Genomic DNA, 20,594 nt, shown 5'->3' with positions numbered 1-20,594 from the left:
GAAGAGTTGCAAAAAAAAAAAAAAAAACGCAGAGAGTTCCCAAATGCCTCGCACCTGATTTCCCCTCCCCTCACTCCCGCCCATCATTTCACATTACCATGGTACATTTCTCACAAGTAAGACATCCACTTTGGCACATTCTTATGTAAACTCCAGACTTGATTTGGACTTTACCACCTTCCCCAGAAATGTTCTCTTCCTGCTGCAGGATGCAACTCAGGGCACCACACTGCATTTCATTGTCATGCCCGCCCAGTCGCTTCTGGTCTGGGACAGTGTCTCCTGCTTCCTTGTTTTTCATGACCTTGACAATTTTGGAGTGTGTTGGCCCAGTCTATTGTAGAATGTGCCTCAACTTGGGGTTGTCTGATGTTTTTCCTCATGAGTTGACTGGGGTTATAGATTTTTGGGAAGAATAGCATGGAGGTGAAGCACCTCTGTGTCTTCATCATTTATTGGGGAAGCATGAGAGCCACTGACAGTGCTGCTGACCTTAACCTTTATCACTTGGTCAAGGTCATGTGTGCCAACCTGCTCCACTGCAAAGCTACTTTTTATTCCTCTCCATACTCTGTTATTTGGAGGCCAGTCACCAAGACCAGCCAAACAGTGAAGGGAAGGAGTGAAGGGAAAATTAGCCTCTACCTCCTAGGGGAAGGAGCACCTACATTTATAAGGAATATTTATAAATTCTTTTCTAAGAAATATTTATAATATAAACTTGTTCTAATGTAGCATAAGAAATATGGTTACACTGGGATTCTAAGAAATATTTGTTATTTCTCCTCCATGTAAATATTTCTTTAATCAGCATTTACTCACAGATACTTGTTTTATACTTTGGGTTATAACCTAAATTTGTTCAGCTTTGACCACTCCTTGCTTTTTTAAGCTATGTACCAACAACTATATGTTTTGTTCAATACTTTAATGTAAGTTTTAAACCTGACAGAACAGACTTTTTCCAGGGAATAAATCTTGCTGCATAATGTCATAAATGTCATAGATAACCATGACAATAAAGGCTACCCTGGTCATTCTGAACAAGATGTTATCCAGACCCAGTGCCTGAGAGACACAGTTGAAACGAGGACCAGTTGCACGGCACCTCTAGAATTACCCTGAGAAGCTTACAAGCATCCTCTCAAGACAGAGCTGTAAAGCCCTTCTGGGAGGGTAATTACTTGGTCCAATAGACAGGACATTGTCATTAATACTCAGCTGGTCCAACGCTGTCCCAAATCCCTGGCTGGGTTCAGGGATAAGCCTTAAAACCAGAGTGGAGGCTGTATCCCTAAAAGGAAACAAAGCTCTGTCTTCAGCCAGACACAGACATTCAGGTGCAACATTGCCTGTACTTTTATTTTGCTGTGAGCCCTACATCAAAAAGGTGGGTGGAAAAATAATATTTAGGATAAACAACAGTTCATTGGAATAAAGGGTTTCTTGAGAAGCCCTGAAAAAGGCCAGGCGAAGTGCGTTTTTCTCTGAGAATATATTCTCCTGACTGCAAAGTTATTTCTCATCTTTGCATCTGAAATCAAATAGAGATTAGGAGAACTTACTTGAACTTAAATTACTATCGAAATGGTTACTCTCTGATTTAAATTTTTAGTGGACAATTGGGTAATGAGACACTGTTTCTTTAAAAAATTAAATTATTTAAATAGAAACAGACTTATTACTTGGTTATTTCAGTCTCCAGCACATACTGGCTGGCCACTACTGTAAAGTGATCTGCATTCAAGATTGTGCGTATAAGTGTGCCATTTTCATTCTCAACATCAAGCATGTCATGGAGTTTACAGTGAGTCAGGCAAGTGACAGTTTCAAAATCAGGAGAATTGTATTTCAGAGTCAGTCCTTTTCATCTCAAGGGCAGATTAATTTTTGAGGCAATCAACACATCCCAGCTCATGCAATGCATGACAACTTCCTTCCTGATGATTAGTGAATCTGCAGGTATGGTTTTGATAATGAACTATCAGCAAAGCACATCTACCAAACCCTCACTGCCTCCTCCACTGTGCAGTTGCTCTTTAAACAAATTCAAATGGAATCTAAGCACAAAAGCTAAGCACACTGAAAGAACATTTCTATATATGCACTTGGTAGGTTTCAAAGCTCACAGAACAGACTGCAGAATTTCACATATGCAAGGTGATGAAACACATTCTTAGGGACCCGAGGGTCCCAAACAAGTCAGGCGCTAGGACCTCCACCGTATTCTCCAGGCCCAAGTTGTTGGGGTCTTTTTGTCCGTTACACCCATGCATGTAATCAGCGATTGTTTCTATTGTAAATCCTAGATTCACCATCTGTATGCTCCAAAAGGCTGGGGGATTGTTAATACCCCGTCCCTATGGGATTAATCTGCAATTTCACACTAAATGATTTTTAAGTATAATTTGTTACAATGATACATTACCATTTCTAAAACAAACAGCCAGGATTGTTATGAGGCAAGTATCTGGGGAGTGCTATATTGGAACAAGTTTATATGCCCTGGTTTCATGTTCACCTCACTTTAGACACAAATGGGAAGAGATGGGAAAGGCCCCATCTAGAACCCTGGGAATGGGCTGTTGGTGAGTGAACACGCCGCTTTTTGTTACTGGGGAGCATGATCCGAACACACAATAGTGGTAAGACTGAAAGAAAGTTCTCTAAGCAGTTCTTTAAAACCACTCAGGGTTGCTGGGTATTTGCAGGATAAAGCTGTTTGCAGTGAAAAGTACAAGTTTGGATTCTCAGTTGAGCAACGAACTATTTAAAAAGGCCCTTTTGTGGACAAAGGAAGAGCTCCCCCTCACCCACCCAAATCAATCTGTGACATAAAAAAGAGGTGGCTTGAAGCATGCAGAGGAATTATGCATTTTCATGTAACACTCTTATTTTTGTCTTAGTTTATTCCATGAAAGATATTATTCTAATTAAGTTACCATGAATTTCAAAATATATTACACAGAAGAATATACTTATTTGAAATCAAATCTAAAGAAAGCAAGAGCACCAAACACCTACCTCACAGCATCATCAGGAAGTCAGAATGAGATGTATAGAACTTAGCACCTCGTTGGGCAGAGTAAGCTGTTTGAGAGGATAACTTATACTTTGTATTAGCTACTGACAATTTTTGAAATTTTGATAGCAACACAGACACAGAAGATATTTTATTTTTGTCTTCACTGTATTATAAGACCAAAGAAAGACATGTTCCAAGAAAAATGGCAAAGGCCCAAGTCTTGGGATTGGGTGATAAGGACTGGTAGGGTCTGGGGCATACCGAAAACCCTGGGACCAGCCCTGTAACAGGAGGCAAGCTGCACTTGGTCCCAGCTGATAGCTATCTTGAGGGATCGTGGGCCTAGTGTGGCCAACTTTTCGATTTTTAAAGAAAAAACCCCAATGTGTAGAATTTAAAAATTCTGGTATCTAATTCAAAATTTTTAAAAGAAAACCTGTGAGCCAAACAAAGCCTGTCTGTGGCTGAATGTGGCCTGTAGATCCCTGGCTCAGGATCCCTGATTTGAAAAAATAGAAAATCACATACAAAGAAAATAGAATACAGAATAGAGTAATAGTCCCAGTCTAATAATGTAGACCCAGATTAGATATGGAATTATATATAAATGCACCTATAACATAGGTCCAATGGCTAGAGCAATAATCCTGCACGATATGAGAAAATAACACTAAAAGAGATACACAAAGTGGCCAAATTCAATCAGCTATAGAATTCAGAGGCAAGACAGCTTTTCCTTGATTGGTGATTGGTGAATGGAATTTCCTGATGGAAAATGAAGGCAAGATCTTAAATTGGGTGAGGTAATGGATTCAGGGCAGAAGACAAGGGCCCTGAATATTTTTTATTTTTGAGACAGGGTCATGGTTTGTAGCCCAGGCTGGAGTGCAGTGGCGCGATCATGGCTCACTGCAGCCTCTGCCTTCCAGGCTCAAGCGATCCTCCTACCTCAGCCTCCTGAGTAGCTGGAACTACAGACGCACGTCACCACAGCTGGCTAATTTTTGTATTTTTTTTTGTAGAGATGGGGTTTTACCATGTGGCCCAAGCTGGTCTCAAATTCCTGGGCTCAAGTGATCTGCTGACCTCAGTCTCCCAAAGTGCTGGGATTACAGGTGTGAGCCCAGCCAACTTGATATTCTTTACTTTTTCTGGGCCAATGTAGCTACAGAACAAGGAGAAGCACCTTTAGAAACAGTCACCTGGAAACAGCTGTTGCCTGTTGAGCACCTTCTAGCATCAGGTGCTGTCTTTAAGCCTCTCAGAGTCCTGAAAGATGAGTGGTGGTATTCCTTTTTGAGAGATGGGGAAGTGAGGGTGCAGGGAATAACTTGTCCAGAAACACTCAGCCAGGGGGACTAGGGGAGGGACAGCTTTGAGATTTGAACATGGTCTGCCTCACAGCAGAGCCATCATGAAGCCCTTTTCCTAGAGGGCTGTCACCCTATTGAAAGAGCCTGCTAGCAGCAGGGAATGGGTAGTTTTGAGCAAATATTCTAATTCACATGGAATCACTGTGTTAATATATCATGGATTATTCACTAGCCAACAATAAAACATGCTTAAGGTTAAAATGATGCCAATTTGTTATGTCTTTGATGATTCAGAAGGTAGCTCAGAATTTTCCAGGGCCTGGTGAGTATCAATTAGCAGCATGACACTGTAGATAGATATTCAGTAATACCAGCCAAGAGACAGCCCAGATTGTTTAAAAAAAAAAAAAAAAAAAAGCTTAAAAAAAGAGAAAGAAGAAAGAAAAAAAGTAAAAAAGGCCAGGCATGGTGGCTCATGCCTGTAATCCCAGCATTTTGGGAGGTCAAGGCGAGCAGACCACTTGAAGTCAGGAGTTCTAGACCAGTCTAGGCAATATGGTAAAACCCCGTGTCTACTAAAAATACAAAAATTAGCCAGGCATGGTGGTGCGCGCCTGTAATCCCAGCTACTCAGGAGCCTGAGGCAGAAGAATCACTTGAACCAGGGAGGCAGAGGTTGCATTGAGCCAAGATCCCACCACCGCACTCCAGACTGGGGAAAAAGAGTGAAACTCCGTCTAAAAAAACGAGAAAAAAAAAACTCCAAAGAAAACACTTTTCATAAAGGAATGCCTGGACATATTGACTAAAACCACCACAAAATTAAATGAGGTTATTATAAAAGGATGGAAAAGAATTTAAAAAAAAAAATGCTCTTGCAACTTGCCCAGTGCACATTTGTGGATCATAGTCCATAACAGGCTTGATTTTGTTAGCTGCTATGTCCACTTTTCTGGGAAGTAGAACAGAACAGTGATGAACCTGGATCTGGGCTGAGGTTGTAGGATGATATCACAAATGTGCAAAGACATTAGAGCATTCCCTTCCTGGAAACATCCAACGGTTGAGCATCCTCTCATTAAATAAGACATATGACAACAATAAGCATTTCTTCTGCAATCGCACTCCCAAAGAACGATCATACACATATCAGTCATGCTAACAGCAGCGGAGATCAATGACCAGTGTATTTTCATGGTCTCCTAAAGGGGAAAAAAATAATCTGTGCTCCCATCTTCCGAAGTTGTTGTTGGACATTAAATGGCGGCTCCACAGTGCTACGGAACTGTACATCTTAGGAAACCAGAATTCGAAATTACTGGCATGCACCTTGGAGAGGGGACACTGGATAAACTCTCCTGTGAGAACTTGTGGGGTTTTTGTTTGTTTGTTTGAGACAGGTTCTCACTCTGTTGCCCAGGCTGGAGTGCAGTAGTACAATCTTAACTCACTGCAGCCTCAACCTCCAGGGGCTCAAAGCAATCCTTCCATCTTAGCCTCCCAAGTAGCTGGGACTACAAGCATGCACCACCATGCCTGGCTAACTTTTTGTTTATTTTTTTTTGTAGAGACGAAGTCTCACCATGTTGCTCAGGCTGGTCTCGAACTCCTGAGCTCAAGCATCCACCCGCCTCAGCCTCCCAAAGTGCAGAGATTACAGCCCTGAGCCACCACACCCAGCCTCCATTGAGAACTTTCTTATAAGAAAATATCACCTAGCTTTTAGGAATTGACAAAGCAAGGGAAAAAAGTGCCTATAAATCTCCAGGGTACTTACTATGTGCCAGACACAGCCCAGGGTGCCATGGCCCTGGAGGGTTCTAGTTTAATGGTTCATGTTAAAAAAAAAAAACAAAAAACAAACCAAAAAAAACTTGGTATTTCTGCTTCATAGACATGCCCTGCAGTTCACTAGACCAAGCCAGCGGTCAGGGTCAAAGAAAGAGACCCGATCATTACTACAAATCACATATTCCAGACCTCACTCCCTTTTCCTCCTCACCATTGGAAAACTAGACCAATAAGCAAAGCAAAAGTCAAGGACTTGGGAAAAAGGAGAAGAAATGGTCATGACCTGATAATAAAAATGAACTTCTAGGCCGGGCCGCGGTGGCTCCCGCCTGTAATCCCAGCACTTTGGGAGACTGAGGCGGGCAGATCACGAGGTCAGAAGATTGAGACCATCTTGGCTAACACAGTGAAACCCCGTCTCTACTTAAAAAACAAAACAAAACAAAACAAAACAAAAACAAAAAAATTAGCTGGGCGTGGTGGTGGGTGCCTGTAGTCCCAGCTACTCGGGAGGCTGAGGCAGGAGAATGGAGTGAACCCGGGAGGTGGCGCTTGCAGTGAGCTGAGATCATGCCACTGCACTCCAGCCTGGGTGACAGAGCGAGACTCCATCTCAAAAAAAAACAAAAAAACAAAAAAACAAAAAACAAAAAACTGAACTTCTTGATCAAATAAAACCTGCTTTCAGCTTGCCAAGTGAGTTAATATTCTTAATTCTTCAGTATAAACACTGTTTCTACATATTGCATGTGAGGAACTGGTGTTCCCAGTTATGACTGAGTTGATTTATAAGCTTATCAGCATCATGAACAAATATTTCTTACATAGCCACGGGCATCTTAGCTTTGAACAGACCATGCAGATAACAGATCAGGCAGATAACTACACTGCTTAACTATCAAACCTAAGCAACCAAGACGCAGATTAGAGCATTTTCCACTGCATAGAACTGGCAAGGAAAGCCAAAGCCACATACCTATTGCTTTTTCTTTCTTCTGCAAGATTTCCTGTATAATCGGAGGTCTGGTAAACTGGGTTTGTGTTGGGCCTCGTAGAAATCGTGCTAATAGGGAATCTGAAGAAATCAGGACCAATATAAGGCCTGGGATCCTCTCCCTACACCGGAGCAAATGATAATGTGTAACGAAGCTATGGACGCAGGTGAATTTCACATTCTTTCAGTTAAACAAAACAAAACAAAAAAGGTGGGTATTGGCCGCCTTTAGCTCAGTGAAAGCATCACCTAGTACAGGTGTCCTCATTTGCTTGACCACAAAATCACCTGAGGCACTTGTTAAAAAATAAAGATTCCTAAGCCTTGCATTTTATGGTTCTGATTTCACCCCAGGTGACCTACTACAATTGAAAAATGCCATGTATTTATATAAGGGAAAAACAGATTGATCTAACAAAGCGAAAGCAGTGTTTTTGTTAAGTTCCCTGGGTTTTGTAGCAGTAGGTGTTTCAGTGGCAATATTTTTACCAACCAGTCCTGAAGCAGTGAACTCAAAACTCTCAACTTTTTAATCAAATGACCTCCCCAAACACCCTCAACCTCCCACCCCACTCCTTTTTAGTGGGAGGGGCTGTCTTTTAGTGAAGGATTCTTGCTTTTCTTTTCCATATTTCATGAGTCTACAGAACCCACAGACTGGATGCCTTTTATTTTAAAAACTTTCTGAATCCATCAGCTTTCAGAAGAGACAATTTCTTTCCAAACCAGTCTGAAGATATAAAATTATACCTTAATGAAAAGGACTGTGACCTCAAAAGGAGGTTGTCAAGTCACCCACGTTTCCTTACAACTCCAAGAAGGATTAACAGAAATAAACCCAAATGCTTTGAATGCTTACAACTTTACTGGTGAATTAATTATATGTCATTCAGGGACATTCAAAGCAACATAAACTATGTAAACCACTTTCCTAACCGGTCAAAACACACATTTTAAATACGTACTGGTCGGGGGAGATGAAAACTGAGAAAGTTTCATGACTGTGACCTCAACTAACATCTGTAAACTACATCTTTTTCCTCCCTAGAGAATGAAAGCTGATCTATTTACTCCTGGCAGAGAAGAAAGGAGGAAGGACGTCCAGGTGCTACCAGAAAACCATTTGTGAGGACATGGACCAGTGCCAAGGTCACAGCCCACCTGAATAGAACTTGAAATCCAGGCACACCCAGTCCAGGGGAGCCCTGAGTTCTTCCTGAACTTAAACACTGAGTTAAAAAAAAAAAAAAACGTAACAGTCACAGGTGCGGGGACACTGGTCCCCTGCCTGCTGCGAAGTAGATAACGCGAGGACAGCCTCAAAATAACTCCAGACGCTTCGGGTGCCCGAGCCTCACTCGGTGGGGGCGGCGCAGAGGTCCACGTGCAGTACGCGAGCTGGGGAGGTGCGGGAGCCCGCGCTCTGCCCGTGCGCCGCCGACCCACTCACTGCCGCTCGGGGCTTCGGGTTCCCCCCATGCAAAAGGAGGACGATGCTATGTCATCAAGGGCTGATGCGAAGAAGAACCCAGAAGGAGGCGTCAATAAGTAACGAAAGAATAGGGGTGGCCGTGCCTAATATCGTCGCTGCCGTGGCAATTACTGCAACGGAGGCTCGAGTTAGGGCGCCAGAAACGCAAACTTTCCAGGGGACCAAACTCATCCAAGCCTCCTAAGGGGCCTGTGGAGACCTCTGCCCGCGCTGGGCCCCGCCGCCGTCCGCGGTCCGCGCCACCTTTCCCGCGGCTGGCTCCAGGCGGGGCGGGGCAGCGGCGGCGCGGGCCGGGCGGCGGGGAAGGGAGGGAGCGCGGTTGCACACGCGGGCCACTGCCCCCAACGGCTGCGCTGGGCTCGCGGCGCCGTACCCCGAACGCCGCAGCCTCCGCCGCCACCGCCACCGCCACCGCCGTCGCCGTCGTCGCGTCTGCCGGGGCAGCCGAGCCCCGCCGCACTCGCTCCGGGCGGGCTCACCCTCCTCGCGGGACAGGGGGGCGCAGCGCGCAGTCCCGGGGAGCCCTCCTCGCCTCGCCGCCGCGCTGGGCCCGGGCCCCCCTTCGTGGCCCCAGCAGGTGGAGGCGCCCCGCGCCCCGCTCCGCAGCCCCCTCCCGCTGCGCGCCAGCCCGCGCGGGCGCAACTTTCTTAAAGGGACAGGTGGCCCGAATCCGCGTCCACCTGGGGCCCCGTCTCTGCCTCCCGGCCCGTCCTCCACTTTGGGGGAGAGACGGGGTTGCAACAGATCTCTCCGCCCGCCCACGTCCTTTGCTCCAGGCGGGATTGCAAGTTTTAATGCACCCAGACTCCTTTTGCAACTTAATTCCCTTGGCCGAAATCACCCTCCCACTGCTCCTCAACGCATGCTCGCGGGCATGCAGTTGTTGTCACTGTTGGCAAAGTTTGAAGAGGGGTCCCTACCCCTGCACCCCTCCGCCCCGCCCCCCTCACACGCACACCCCCAGAATCCCGGGGCGTGCAAGGCTCGCGGCTGCTGGGAAACGCCCGCTGCAATCCCCTTGACCCTGCCCTGTAACTGACCCTTGGGGAAAAGCCCCCCGCACGGCTACTGCGCATGCTCTGAGCTGGACAGCTCCTGAGAGGGAAATTTAAAAACGGTTCGAGCTGCGACGGCGGCCAAATTGCGGAACGCGAGGGGCGAGCGCGAGGGAGCCCCCCTCCGGAACCCCTGCCCACCCCCGGAGCGCCGGCAGCGGCGGCCCCGCGAGGATCGGCTCCAGGTACCGCCTTGCAGGGTCGGCTTTGCTCCCTCCTCCCCGGCAATGCCGGGCATTGCATTTCCAGGGCAGAGACCCGGGCGCAGGGGCTGCGGGGCCGCCTCCCTCTGCTCCCTTTTCCTCCTTCCTGGGAATCCTTCGATGGCTTTGGGGGCGGAACTGAGCCTTTGGTGGGCTTTTATGTTGGTTCAGGCTTGGAGTTTGAGAAACTTAGGGAACTCAAATATTTTTATTATTTTTTTAAGGCAGTGTTTGTGTGTTGCGGGGACGTGGGTGGTTGGATTGGCTTTCCAGTAAGGGCTTGTGGCATTTCTGAAGGCATTTCAGGGCAGGAGCTTGCGGGGATTATTCCCTTTGCAAGTGGGAATTTGTTCCCCCAGAGAAATACACATGTCACATCCAGCTGCCCCTTATTTTCAAAGTGATCATAACCAAACTGAGGTTGAAAATATAAGGCTTGGAAGGAAATCGTTTTTCTGATTCCTATTTTGTGAGTCCACATTTTCCAGGTTTGACATTTGGATTCTAGAGGCTTCCCTTGCTCTTCCCCCATTAATTCGAAAGAACCGGGAATTTCATTTCATTCTCTTCATTTGTTTCTAAAACCCTGTAGAATTGCCCTGGGAAAGTGACCTGAGATGCCCAGGAATCCTCTAGAACTTTTTTCTTTAAAGAAAAAAAAAGTGTTCTGTGAGTTGATAGTGCTCCATCTTTCTGAATTGCGGGAAAACTGTGGGTTTCTGCCCTGTCCATATCGTCGCTGATGGGAGCTTTGTTTTCTGCTTGTCTTTTCCCAAGGAGATGATAGAAAGTGACACCTCATCCATAATGTCAGGAATTATTCGAAACTCAGGGCAAAATCACCACCCCTCTCCACAGGAATACAGGTGAGGGCTCCAACAATAACAAACTATATATTTTTTAGTTGCTCAAAGTGTTTGTATGCTGTTTATGGTTTTTGAAACTGCCCAAGAACTATTGTTATGTTAAATTCTGTGATTTTTGCGGGAGAGCTGGAAAGTCTTGATTTCAATGTTGGTCTTGCTAAGGGTGTCTGGGCCACAACCTGGCCCAGTGGGACTACGAAATGCCTGCTGTCTCTTGTCCCCTCCAAAAGAGGTCCGTTTCTGCATTTGATACTGTTTGGGCATCCTGGTGAACGTTAAGATGACAATAGCAGCTACTGCTTCCCCTCCAGTGGCCTTAATGGGGGCTGTGGGAAATGCTCCCCCACCCCCTGCCAAAAAAAACCTTCTGGGAGGAATTGGGGTCTATCCTCCACGGATGTTAAGAAAGTAGTCAGATATGCTAAGTTCTCAGCCAGGCTGTGTGACATTCAGCAAGTCCTTTGCCCTGGGCCTCACTTCCTCATCATTTAATTGATCTTGTTGAATTAGATGATCTTAAGGTTTCTTCTAGGCCTCATGTGTTTGAAGAGTAAATTAGATGGAAACTGAGGCCTTGAAACAGGGTGAAGCAAGGTACGAGTGAGAGGATGCATGGAAGCCTTCAGAGCCCTTCTGTCTTTTTTTGTCTTCAGACCTCATAGCCGAAAAGGCCTTTAGGAGGTCAACCAGTCTGCGCACACCCTATTTTTTTTACAGTTGGGGAAACTGAGGCCAAGAAAGGAGAAAGGGCTTGTCCAAGGTCTCCAGGAGGGAAAAGGAGGAAAAGGAAGAACCTGGAGTCCCCTACTGGCCTCTTTCCCCTTGAGGCCAGGGAGCCCTGACCTCGTTTCTAGGGCTCCCCCGACAGAGCAAGCAACATGTCTGTAGGCTGAGGGGGCACAGTCCAGATTACGGAATGGGGACAGGACCAGGGCTGGCCTGGGAAGAGCAGGCTGTCACCTCCTATCAGCCCTGTTTACCCAGGGGTTGTCTGGCCCCCCAGGGTCACTGCAACTCACCAGCAGTGCCTGCTGGGACAGACCGCAGCCCGCAATTAGAGGGAGGCTGCTTCCTGAGGGCTGTGGGCCTGGAAGCTGCCTTCTGAGATCCAAATGAGGACACAGATTCAAACAGATATTTGCAGAGAGCCTGCTGTGTGCAGAGCTGGGGCCAGGTATGTGGCAGTTTGCAAGCACCTACTGTGTGCCATCCCCCATCACTCACCTCATCTTGGGAGGTTGCTCTGATGAGCCCTGTTGTATAGGTGAGGAAACTGAGGCTTAGAAAAATGAAATGGCTTCTCCCAAGATCACACAGCCAAGGGCCTCTAGGCTTCCTTCCAGCACTCTCAGGGTTTAAATAATGCCAAGTGATTTAGTGGCAGTGTAAGGGTTAGCAGCTTAGGCTCTCGAGTCCATTATAATCCCAACTTCTCTGGCTACGTGGAGCTCTCTGAGCCTCAGCTTCTTCATCTGTAGAATGGGGATAGAAATAGTACCCACTGCATGGAGTTGTTATGACAATTTAGTAATCATTTTTGGCTCTGCCCTTCACCAATTATGAGCAGATTCACCTGTGAACTTTCATAGTTTTGTACAACGGGGATAATAAAAGCTAGCTCTGGAGGGTTAAATGATATATGTATCATATTATCTATGAAGGCACCTGACACCCCGCAGGCACTGAATGTATCCAGGGTGAATCTACTTCTGCCCTCCTAGCTGCAAGCCTGGGCGAGCGCATCCTTCCTCCAGGTTGGCTTTAAGAGCTCAAAGACATTGAATCTTACTGTTACCTAAAAACATCCCTTAAAAGCACTGGAGATAGGGGAGTCAGAGAGTGAGAACAATTGCTAGGATTCAGACACGTGCAGGTTCAAAGCCCAGCTTTAGGCAGGGCCGGTGACTTGCTTTCGTTTCTCATCTTTAAAATGGGCATGATCACAGCTCTTCCCTCATGCAGTTGCTGGGAGGATTAAGTAAATAAAGCTTGTAGAGCAAGAAACACATAATCAGTAGTTGCTGTTGCTGTTACCACTTAGTTACATTAGAGAGTCCAGCTTCCCGCGAGAGACGCGTCTATGGAGGGCTCTCACGGTGGGAAGTGGGGAGGAACTTGGAGGGTGGGAGAAACCCTGAATCCAGGTGCCCAGGTGCTGCCCAGGAGGGGCTCCCATCAGACTCAGCCCCGGAGTCTTGACCTCGTTCATCTGGGCCACCCAGCTGACAAACTGTCTGGGGGCACTAAGCAACTGCCCTTCTCCAAAAACAGGGCGGGGCAAGCAGAGAACTTCTTGGGGGCCTGGTAATGCCTAGCCAGTCCACTGCCCAGCTAGCAGGGGTCAGGAGTTGGGGAGTGGGGAGGAGAAGCAGGCCTGTTCCCATCAGCACTGGATCCAGAGGTGCCCAGGCTCCTGGTCTGGCACAAACCTTTCCTATTCACGTGGATTCAAGGCTGGTTTTTGTTTTGTTTGTTTGTTTGTTTTTGTTTTTTTTACTTGTATTTTTTTGTGTGTGTGAGTCACTCTGTCACCCAGGCTGGAGTGCAGTGGTGTGAACTCAGTTCACTGCAACCTCCGCCTCCCGGGCTCAAGCAATTCTCCTGCCTCAGCCTCCCTAATAGCTGGGATTACAGGCGAGAGCAACCGTGCCTGGCTAATGTTTGTATTTTTAGTAGAGACAGGGTTTTGCCATGTTGGTCAGGCTGGTCTCAAACTCCCGACCTCAAGTGATCCACTTGCCTCGACCTCCCTCCAAAGTGCTGGGATTATAGGCGTGAGCCACCGTGCCCAGCTGTGTTTTCTTATATCCAACAGCCAAAGTATCCAGAAGGCAAAATAACATAATAATAATAACAACAGTAATAATAGCAGCTGGTGGTTTCTTAACCTTTTACTGCCTGCCTTCCCTGTGCCAGGCTCTTGGCATAAATCCCCATCAAATCCCATCAGATCCCCAAAACCACCCCATGAGGGTAGAACTCTTGGGCCCATTTGGTGAATGAGGAAACCAAGGCTGAGCCTGTTTAAATGGCTTAACAAGATGGCACAGCTCATCATGGGTACAGTGGAGACTTGGCCCCAAAGTGGTTGCACCCTGAGAGTATTTGTAACCACCATTTGTGACCACTGGCCCCAAGTCCCACTGGCCATGAGCACGGGTGTTGGAACAGAATAAGCTGCTGCATCACCTCACCGCGGTGTGACCCTGGACTAGTCACTGCCTCTCTCTGAGCCTCAGGTTCTTCATCAGTGAAATGGAGCCACCCAATTTGCAGGTTTGCTGGGAGGATTCTGCACTTTGAATGGGTCAAGGCATTCAGAGGGGCCTGGGAGAGAGTGCTTTCTTGCAGAGGGGGTTTTATGATTACACAGTGACTTCCCACTTCCAACCACTCCCATTTTTCTCCCCAAATAGTAGCCCAGGAAAAGTTTATGGGCTTCTCATTCGCCCTTCCACATCCCAGAGAAGGACTCCAAGGACCACTTAGGCTGTGGGTCCAGCCTCTCGTGTAGCCGCCTGGCTCTCCATCCCCCTGGGGCTGAGTTTGGCCGTTAATTTTCAATGGCTGTGTGCAGGAGGGCGGGGGCAGCAGCTAGAGGCGGCTGCCCTGTCCCTGGGGAGCTGTCAGGAGTCAGTGGCGGGGCCTAGACAGCAAATTGGCAGCAGCCTCTCAGCCCTGCTGCTGATGAAGGGGCAGGGGACCGGGGGTGGTCCTGACCTCTTGGGCAACGGTAAACAGGGCTCATGCTCAATGTGGGTTAGCTGGATTTCTCTCTAGCTCAGGGGGTGGGAGGAAAGTCCACCCTTAGAGGTGCTAAAACAGAGTTATTAAGTACCTACTGTGTGCTAGGCACCTGCAAAACATCTTAGCAAGGGCAGCATCCCATTTCATCTCTTTCTTTCTTTCTTTCTTTCTTTCTTTCTTTCTTTCTTTCTTTCTTTCTTTCTTTCTCTCTCTCTCTCTCTTTTTCTTTCTCTTTCTTTTCTTTTCTTTTCTTTTTTTTGTTGGAGTCTGGCTCTATCGTCCAGGCTGGAGTGCAGTGGTGCGATCTCAGCTCACTGCAACTTCCACTTCCTGGGTTCCAGCAATTCTCCTGCCTCAGCCTCCTGAGTAGCTGGGATCACAGATGCCCACCACCACGCCCAGCTAATTTTTGTATTTTTAGTAGAGATGGGGTTTCATCATGTTGTCCAGGCTGGTCTTCAACACCTGATCTTAAGTGATCCGCCTGCCTCAGCCTCCCAAAGTGCTGGGATTACAGGCGTGCCACTTTTTTATAGTAACAACCATGAGACAGGTACTGACATTATCCCAATCTACAGGTAAGGATACTGAGGCCAAGAGACATGACTTGCTCAAAGGCACACATTTATGAAGGGGCAGAACTTATATTATTAGTCATCTGCCCCCACCTTTTAGAATTTATTCTAGAGGTCAGGTCCAACAAGCTCCTTTTACAGGTTGGGAAACTGAGGCCCAGTGAGATGACGGAAGGCAGGCTTCTGGCTTCTTGGACCCTCACCTTCTCCCAGGGCCACAAGGCTCAGTGGTCCTCCTTCTGGATCCTCGTGCTGGATGTTCACTTCCCAAAATCTCAGTCCCTGCTCTAAGAAATGAGGCGACCTTGGGGGAAAGCCCTTCCTCTCTCTGGATGGTGGTTCTCTTATCTGTGGACTGCAATGCTGGGCACACAGTAGATAGAAGTTAATACATATGTACTGGATAGATGGATGAATGGACAAATATCACGTGAAAATAACATCCATGGAAACACAGGGAGGCTTCATGCTCAAGGGATGATAAATTTCTCTTGAACCCACACTGCGTGTGGGGATAGTTTAACCCATATCAGGTGGCTTCACCCATCAGTTGTGATCTCCTTGGAAGGGGCTCCGTTTCTCAGGGGCAGTAACCATCCCGATGTCTTCCCATCCCTTCACCCTCAGGGTGGAGAGAACAGCTCCTCAGGTGACCTTACGGGCAAGGAAGAGAGGTAGCCTCTCTGTGGTCCGACTCTTTCCCGGTCTTGCAGTTTCATCCCTAAAAAACACATGTGTGCATGCACTCACACACACATGCACATTCTAAGTCCCAAGCCAACACTTGTTCTAGAAAGGAAAGATTCTTTTATCCAAATTCCTAATCAAATCATTTCACACTACACTGACCCTTGGCCAAGCTGGGAATTTCTGAGCTTGCTAAATTGTATTTGATTTTCTTTTTCCTGTACATGGTTACAAAAGATGTGTTAGCTAAATAAACACCTCCATGAAATGCTTAATCCCTTTTTGTGTAATGGTTGGATTGGGAACAAGAACAGCTTTCAGTGATGTAACAGTTTCTTACCAACCACATCTCAAGAAGGCAGGCAAAACCTTGTTGTAATCAGGGCGGAGTTGCCGCCCAGGTAGGGCGGGACAAGTCTCTGAATCTCTGGAATGGTGATCTAACCCCCACCCCAAGGCAATATTTGTCAGGCAGACCCCTCCTAAATGACAACGCAGAGGAGAGAATGAAGTGGGAAGAGAGAAATGTGGCCTGAGCACCTACTACTATGTGTCTGGCTTTGTCTTAGAGGTTACCTGATCTTATCCTCACGTCTGCCCCCTGTGGTGAGAATTATTATTATTCCATTTTACTTATGAGGAAACTGCAGCACAGAGAGGTGAAGTGACTTCCCCCAAATCACACAGCTACGAAGGGGTCGAGATGGGATTTGAACTAAACTCAAGATGGATATTCTTTCCTCTGTACAATTGCTGTATCAACCTAAGGAATCCCAAGGTAGGAAATAAAGAGTTAATTGTGGTCTCTGGACTTCAGCTATGTAGGCAAGGATTCCCACAGAAACCATAATCCATCCATAAATATGTGTGACCCTGTGTGGGCACCTGCCAGGCTCTATGGCAAGTTCATTGCATTTCACCTTTATGGCAACAATCACGGGACAGTGGCCGTGGGGGTCCAGTTCACATTGGGGGGACAAATATTTGTCAAATGAAAGGCTCAGAGCTGGCTGCTATGGGTCTTGTAATGAGGTGTAAGACACATCCATCTTTGTCCTCTTGGCATTTAGTATCTAGAAGGGAGGAGTGGGTAAGAACAGATGCCTGGGTTACATTAGTGGGTGACCATGAGTGGTCTGTGCTACGTGTAGATACTGACAGCACTAACCATTTCAGGAGAAGGGAAGACTGGAAGATGCTGAACTGGTCTGGGAGGGCTTCCTGGAGGAGGTGTATTTAAGCTGGGCAGGAAATGAATGGAGATTGAAGAATGCAAGATATGTTGGGGCTGGGCTGGGCTGAGGACTCTTCCTCCCTTTCTGACTCTAGCTTTCATACTTGAGAGTACGTAATAGATGCCCACAGGGCGTCAGGTCCTATGCCAGGTGCTAAACAAAATAGAGGGCCTCCTGGTCCTTGCCATCCTATGGCAGAAAGACTGGAAACATGTATAAGTAAATATCTCATTGCAAAATAAGTATTCTGTGGACACACACAGGAAGAGAGAGGGAGGGCCTGGGAGGGCCTCTTGCAGGAGAGATCATTTAGGCTGAGAAAGAGCCAGCTATAAATGAGTGCGTGGAACAGCATTCCAGGCAGAGGGAACAGTGTGTACAGTGATCTTAAGATGAGTGAGAATTAGAATGTTTGAGGAACTGGGAGATGGACAGGTTGCTAGAGCAGAGAGAATGGAAGGAGAGAGGTGGGGAAGGAGATGGCCGAGTGCCAGGTCAAGGTGAGGAGCTTGACTCTCACTCCCTTGGTGGGTTTTAAGGACAATGACAGGTTCCAATGTCCCTTGTAAGAGGTCACTTTGGCTGCTGGGTGTTAAATCCATTCCACAAACAGTTCTCCAGTGCCCACCTGGAGCCAAACATGGCACCTATGGTTTGCCTACCCCGAACTAAGAGTCAGGCTCTGTTCTCACCTCTGTTCGGCACACGAGGATGCTGGGGTTCAAAGGGCATTGAGTTATCTGCCCAAGACTTCCCCATTAAGAGTGGAGCTGGACTGGAATGCAGGTCTCCCTGGTCCCTGTCCTCCTGTTCCCTGCCGGTTTCTTTCCTCCCTCCAGCAACACAGCTGATTAAGGACATTGTCCATTAAAGTGGGTGGGGTTGATCTCCCAGTCAGCGTAGGATGGAAGCCATGGACTCCAGTGGTGTCTTGCCTTGCCCAGAGCTACCACAGGGTCCCCTGACAAGTGACTGTGACGCCATGGGGATACCTGGCAGCTGGATTTATGTTCTATTTTTTATTTTTATTTTTTTAGAGACAGGGTCTTGCTCTGTCTCCCAGGCTGGAGTGCAGCAGCGTAATCATAACTCACTGCAGCCTCAAACTTGTGGGCTCAAACAATCCTCCTGCCTCAGCCTCCTAAGTAGCTGGGACCACAGGCATGCATCACCATGCCTGGCTAATTTAAAAAATGTTTGTAGAGGCAAGGTGTCAGTATGTTGTCCAGGCTGGTCTTGAACTCCTGGCCTCAAGTGATCCTCCTGCGTCAGCCTCCCAAAGTGCTGGGATTACAAGCATGAGCCATCATGCCTGGACATACCCTGATTTTTTAAATAAATGATATGATGAAGGTTTGCCCTTCCTGCATTTCAACCAAACTGGTAGAGCAGCTGAGTGAAGAGGCTCCAGGCTCTGAGTGCATCCCTGGTTCAAATCCCAGCTCCTTTGCAGATATGCTATGTGGCTGAGACATGTCACTCATCTCTCTGGGCCTCAGCCATCCCATCTGTGAAATGAGGATGACAGGTAGCTGTCCCCACAGGCTCTCGGGAGACTGGAGAGTTTTGGACCTAGGGGGTTGGCAGGAAGGTGGCATCCCATGCAGGGGTCTCTCCTGTGCATTCTGGTGTCAATCAGAAAGTTATCTCCTCAGATGCGGACAGTTGCTTCTGCTTGCCAGAACAGTGCCTGGCAAGTGAGAGTTCAAGAAATGCTGTGGAATAAAGCAGACACTTCCCGAGTGCCGGACACCCCTCCTGTTGGCTGTCTTCACGGGGCCTACTTCTCCATACTCTTCAGGAGATGTTTACTATAATGGGACCACCACCACTGGGGTGAGCGGCCCACCTGTGTGCCTTCCTTCAGTCCTCACCATACCTCGTGAGATGGATGAGCATTAGCACTCCCATTTTACAGATGTGCAAACTGAGGCTCAGAGAGGCAGACAGCTGCAGACAATTCTCACAGCTGCTAATTGGCCAGATCTAGGCCTGGCTGACCCCAAAGCCTACCTGGGTGACCACTCCACTGCAGTGCCACAGAGAGAGCAAAGGGGCACCCGGGGCTGGGCTGCCCTGCTGGGATGGGCTTAGGATGTGGCATTGCAGAACTCAGAAGGGCACACAGGTAACACCCGTGAAGTAATAAGCACATAGTAGATACTTGGAAAATGGATTACACCAATGATAGAGTGTTATTCTGACATTGATGTTCCCAGGGTGCCACCTCAATCCTTGCCCGGATCTGTCTCAGACCTTGAATGCTCCATGTGTTCTGTCCCTTCAAAAGGGGACCCAACCCTTCAGCATCCCCCTACTTCCTGGCAGAGGAAGGGGCTCTAGTGGCATCCCAGATGAGGAAATCGAGGCCCAAGGAGGGAGGTGCTGAAGCAGCTACCTGGGGCTGCTGAAGCTTGGGGATTTGGCGAGGTCACCTGGCTTGACCTCACCTTTCCTATCTGTTAAAGGGGGTGATGAAGCCTCTAGGGTCTGTGGGCGTGTGCATGTGTGTGTTTACATGCACGTGTGTGTTGTGTGTGTGCATATGTGTGTTGTGTGTGTGCACGTGTGGTGTGTGCACACATATGTATGCATCCGTGTGCGTAGTGTGCATGCGTGCGTGTGTGTGTCTGTGTGCATATGTGTTTTGATAAGGAAAAATATGCACCTGCAAAAGGCTGAGCTTTGAAAAGCAAGAAGCGTCCTTGGGGGCGGGGGAAGTTGCTGGTGAACTATTGAATTCAGGGAGACTCTGGAGCACCAGATAGGTCTTTTATGTTCTTTTTGCCCAAAAAGCTCTCTGCTCACCAATGAGGACTCCCTGTGGGTGACAGATCACCCACGTAGTTTGAGAAAGACACATTGTCAGGAGTCACCCTGGGGACCCCTGAACTAATAGTTCTGCCTGCCTTTTCAGCAGACCAGATGCCTCATCTGATCTGATGCTTAAATAAATTATTGATGAACTGTTGTCATTTTCTCTCAGGCAACTCCCTTAGGGTAGCTGCTATTATTATTCCCACTGTCTACACAGTGAAACTGAGGCCCAGGGCAGATAAGTCACCAGCCCCAGGTCACGCAGCCAGGAGGAGCTCACACCTGTGGCCCTGAGGGACCCTCTACTCTGTTGCTGCTGCTTTATAGTTGGGGAAATTGAGGTCTGGAGAAGGAAAGGTGCTTGCCCAAGATGATGGAACTTTGGAAATGCCCCCAGGGGGTTCACCTGCAGGTTTCTCCCACAAATGTCGGGGTCTTTGCATCAAAAGGAACCCAAATGTCGGGGTCTTTGCATCAAAAGCAACCTTAGAAGGGCTGGGCGTGGTGGCTCACACCTGTAATCCCAGCACTTTGGGAGGCCGAGGTGGGCGGATCACCTAAGGTCAGGAAATCGAGCCCAGCCCGGCCAACATGGTGAAACCCTTTCTCTACTAAAAATGCCAAAAATTAGCTGGGTGTAGTGGTGGGTGCCTGTAATCCCAACTACTCAGGAGGCTGAGACAGGAGAATTCCTTGAACCCGGGAGGCGGAGGTTGCAGTGAGCCGAGATCATGCCATTGCACTCCATTGGAGAAGAGCGAAACTCCATGTCAAAAACAAAAACAAAACAAAAC

At 47.7% G+C, this 20,594-nt stretch overlaps 1 protein-coding gene across 2 annotated transcripts in view; it reads left to right on the top strand.

Annotated features, from left to right (window-relative positions):
* Positions 1–9,224: 9,224 nt before the first annotated feature.
* Positions 9,225–20,594, top strand: part of FOXN4 (forkhead box N4) — a 31,734-nt gene continuing 20,364 nt past the window's right edge. Inside the window, exons 1-2 of one of the 2 annotated variants that reach the window (XM_004053862.5) lie at positions 9,225–9,855; positions 10,651–10,739. In XM_004053862.5, the coding sequence (XP_004053910.4) occupies positions 10,654–10,739 (86 nt within the window). In that variant the 5' untranslated portion in view covers positions 9,225–9,855; positions 10,651–10,653. The remainder of the gene's footprint in view (positions 9,856–10,650; positions 10,740–20,594) is intronic. The other variant, XM_055358986.2, reaches the window with a different exon arrangement.

The sequence above is a fragment of the Gorilla gorilla genome, chromosome 10, assembly GCF_029281585.2.
Source record: "Gorilla gorilla gorilla isolate KB3781 chromosome 10, NHGRI_mGorGor1-v2.1_pri, whole genome shotgun sequence".
In the NCBI taxonomy this organism is placed as follows: Eukaryota; Metazoa; Chordata; class Mammalia; order Primates; family Hominidae; genus Gorilla; species Gorilla gorilla.
The sequence above is the reverse complement of the archived record's forward strand: the minus strand, read 5'-3'. Positions and strand labels throughout refer to the sequence as shown.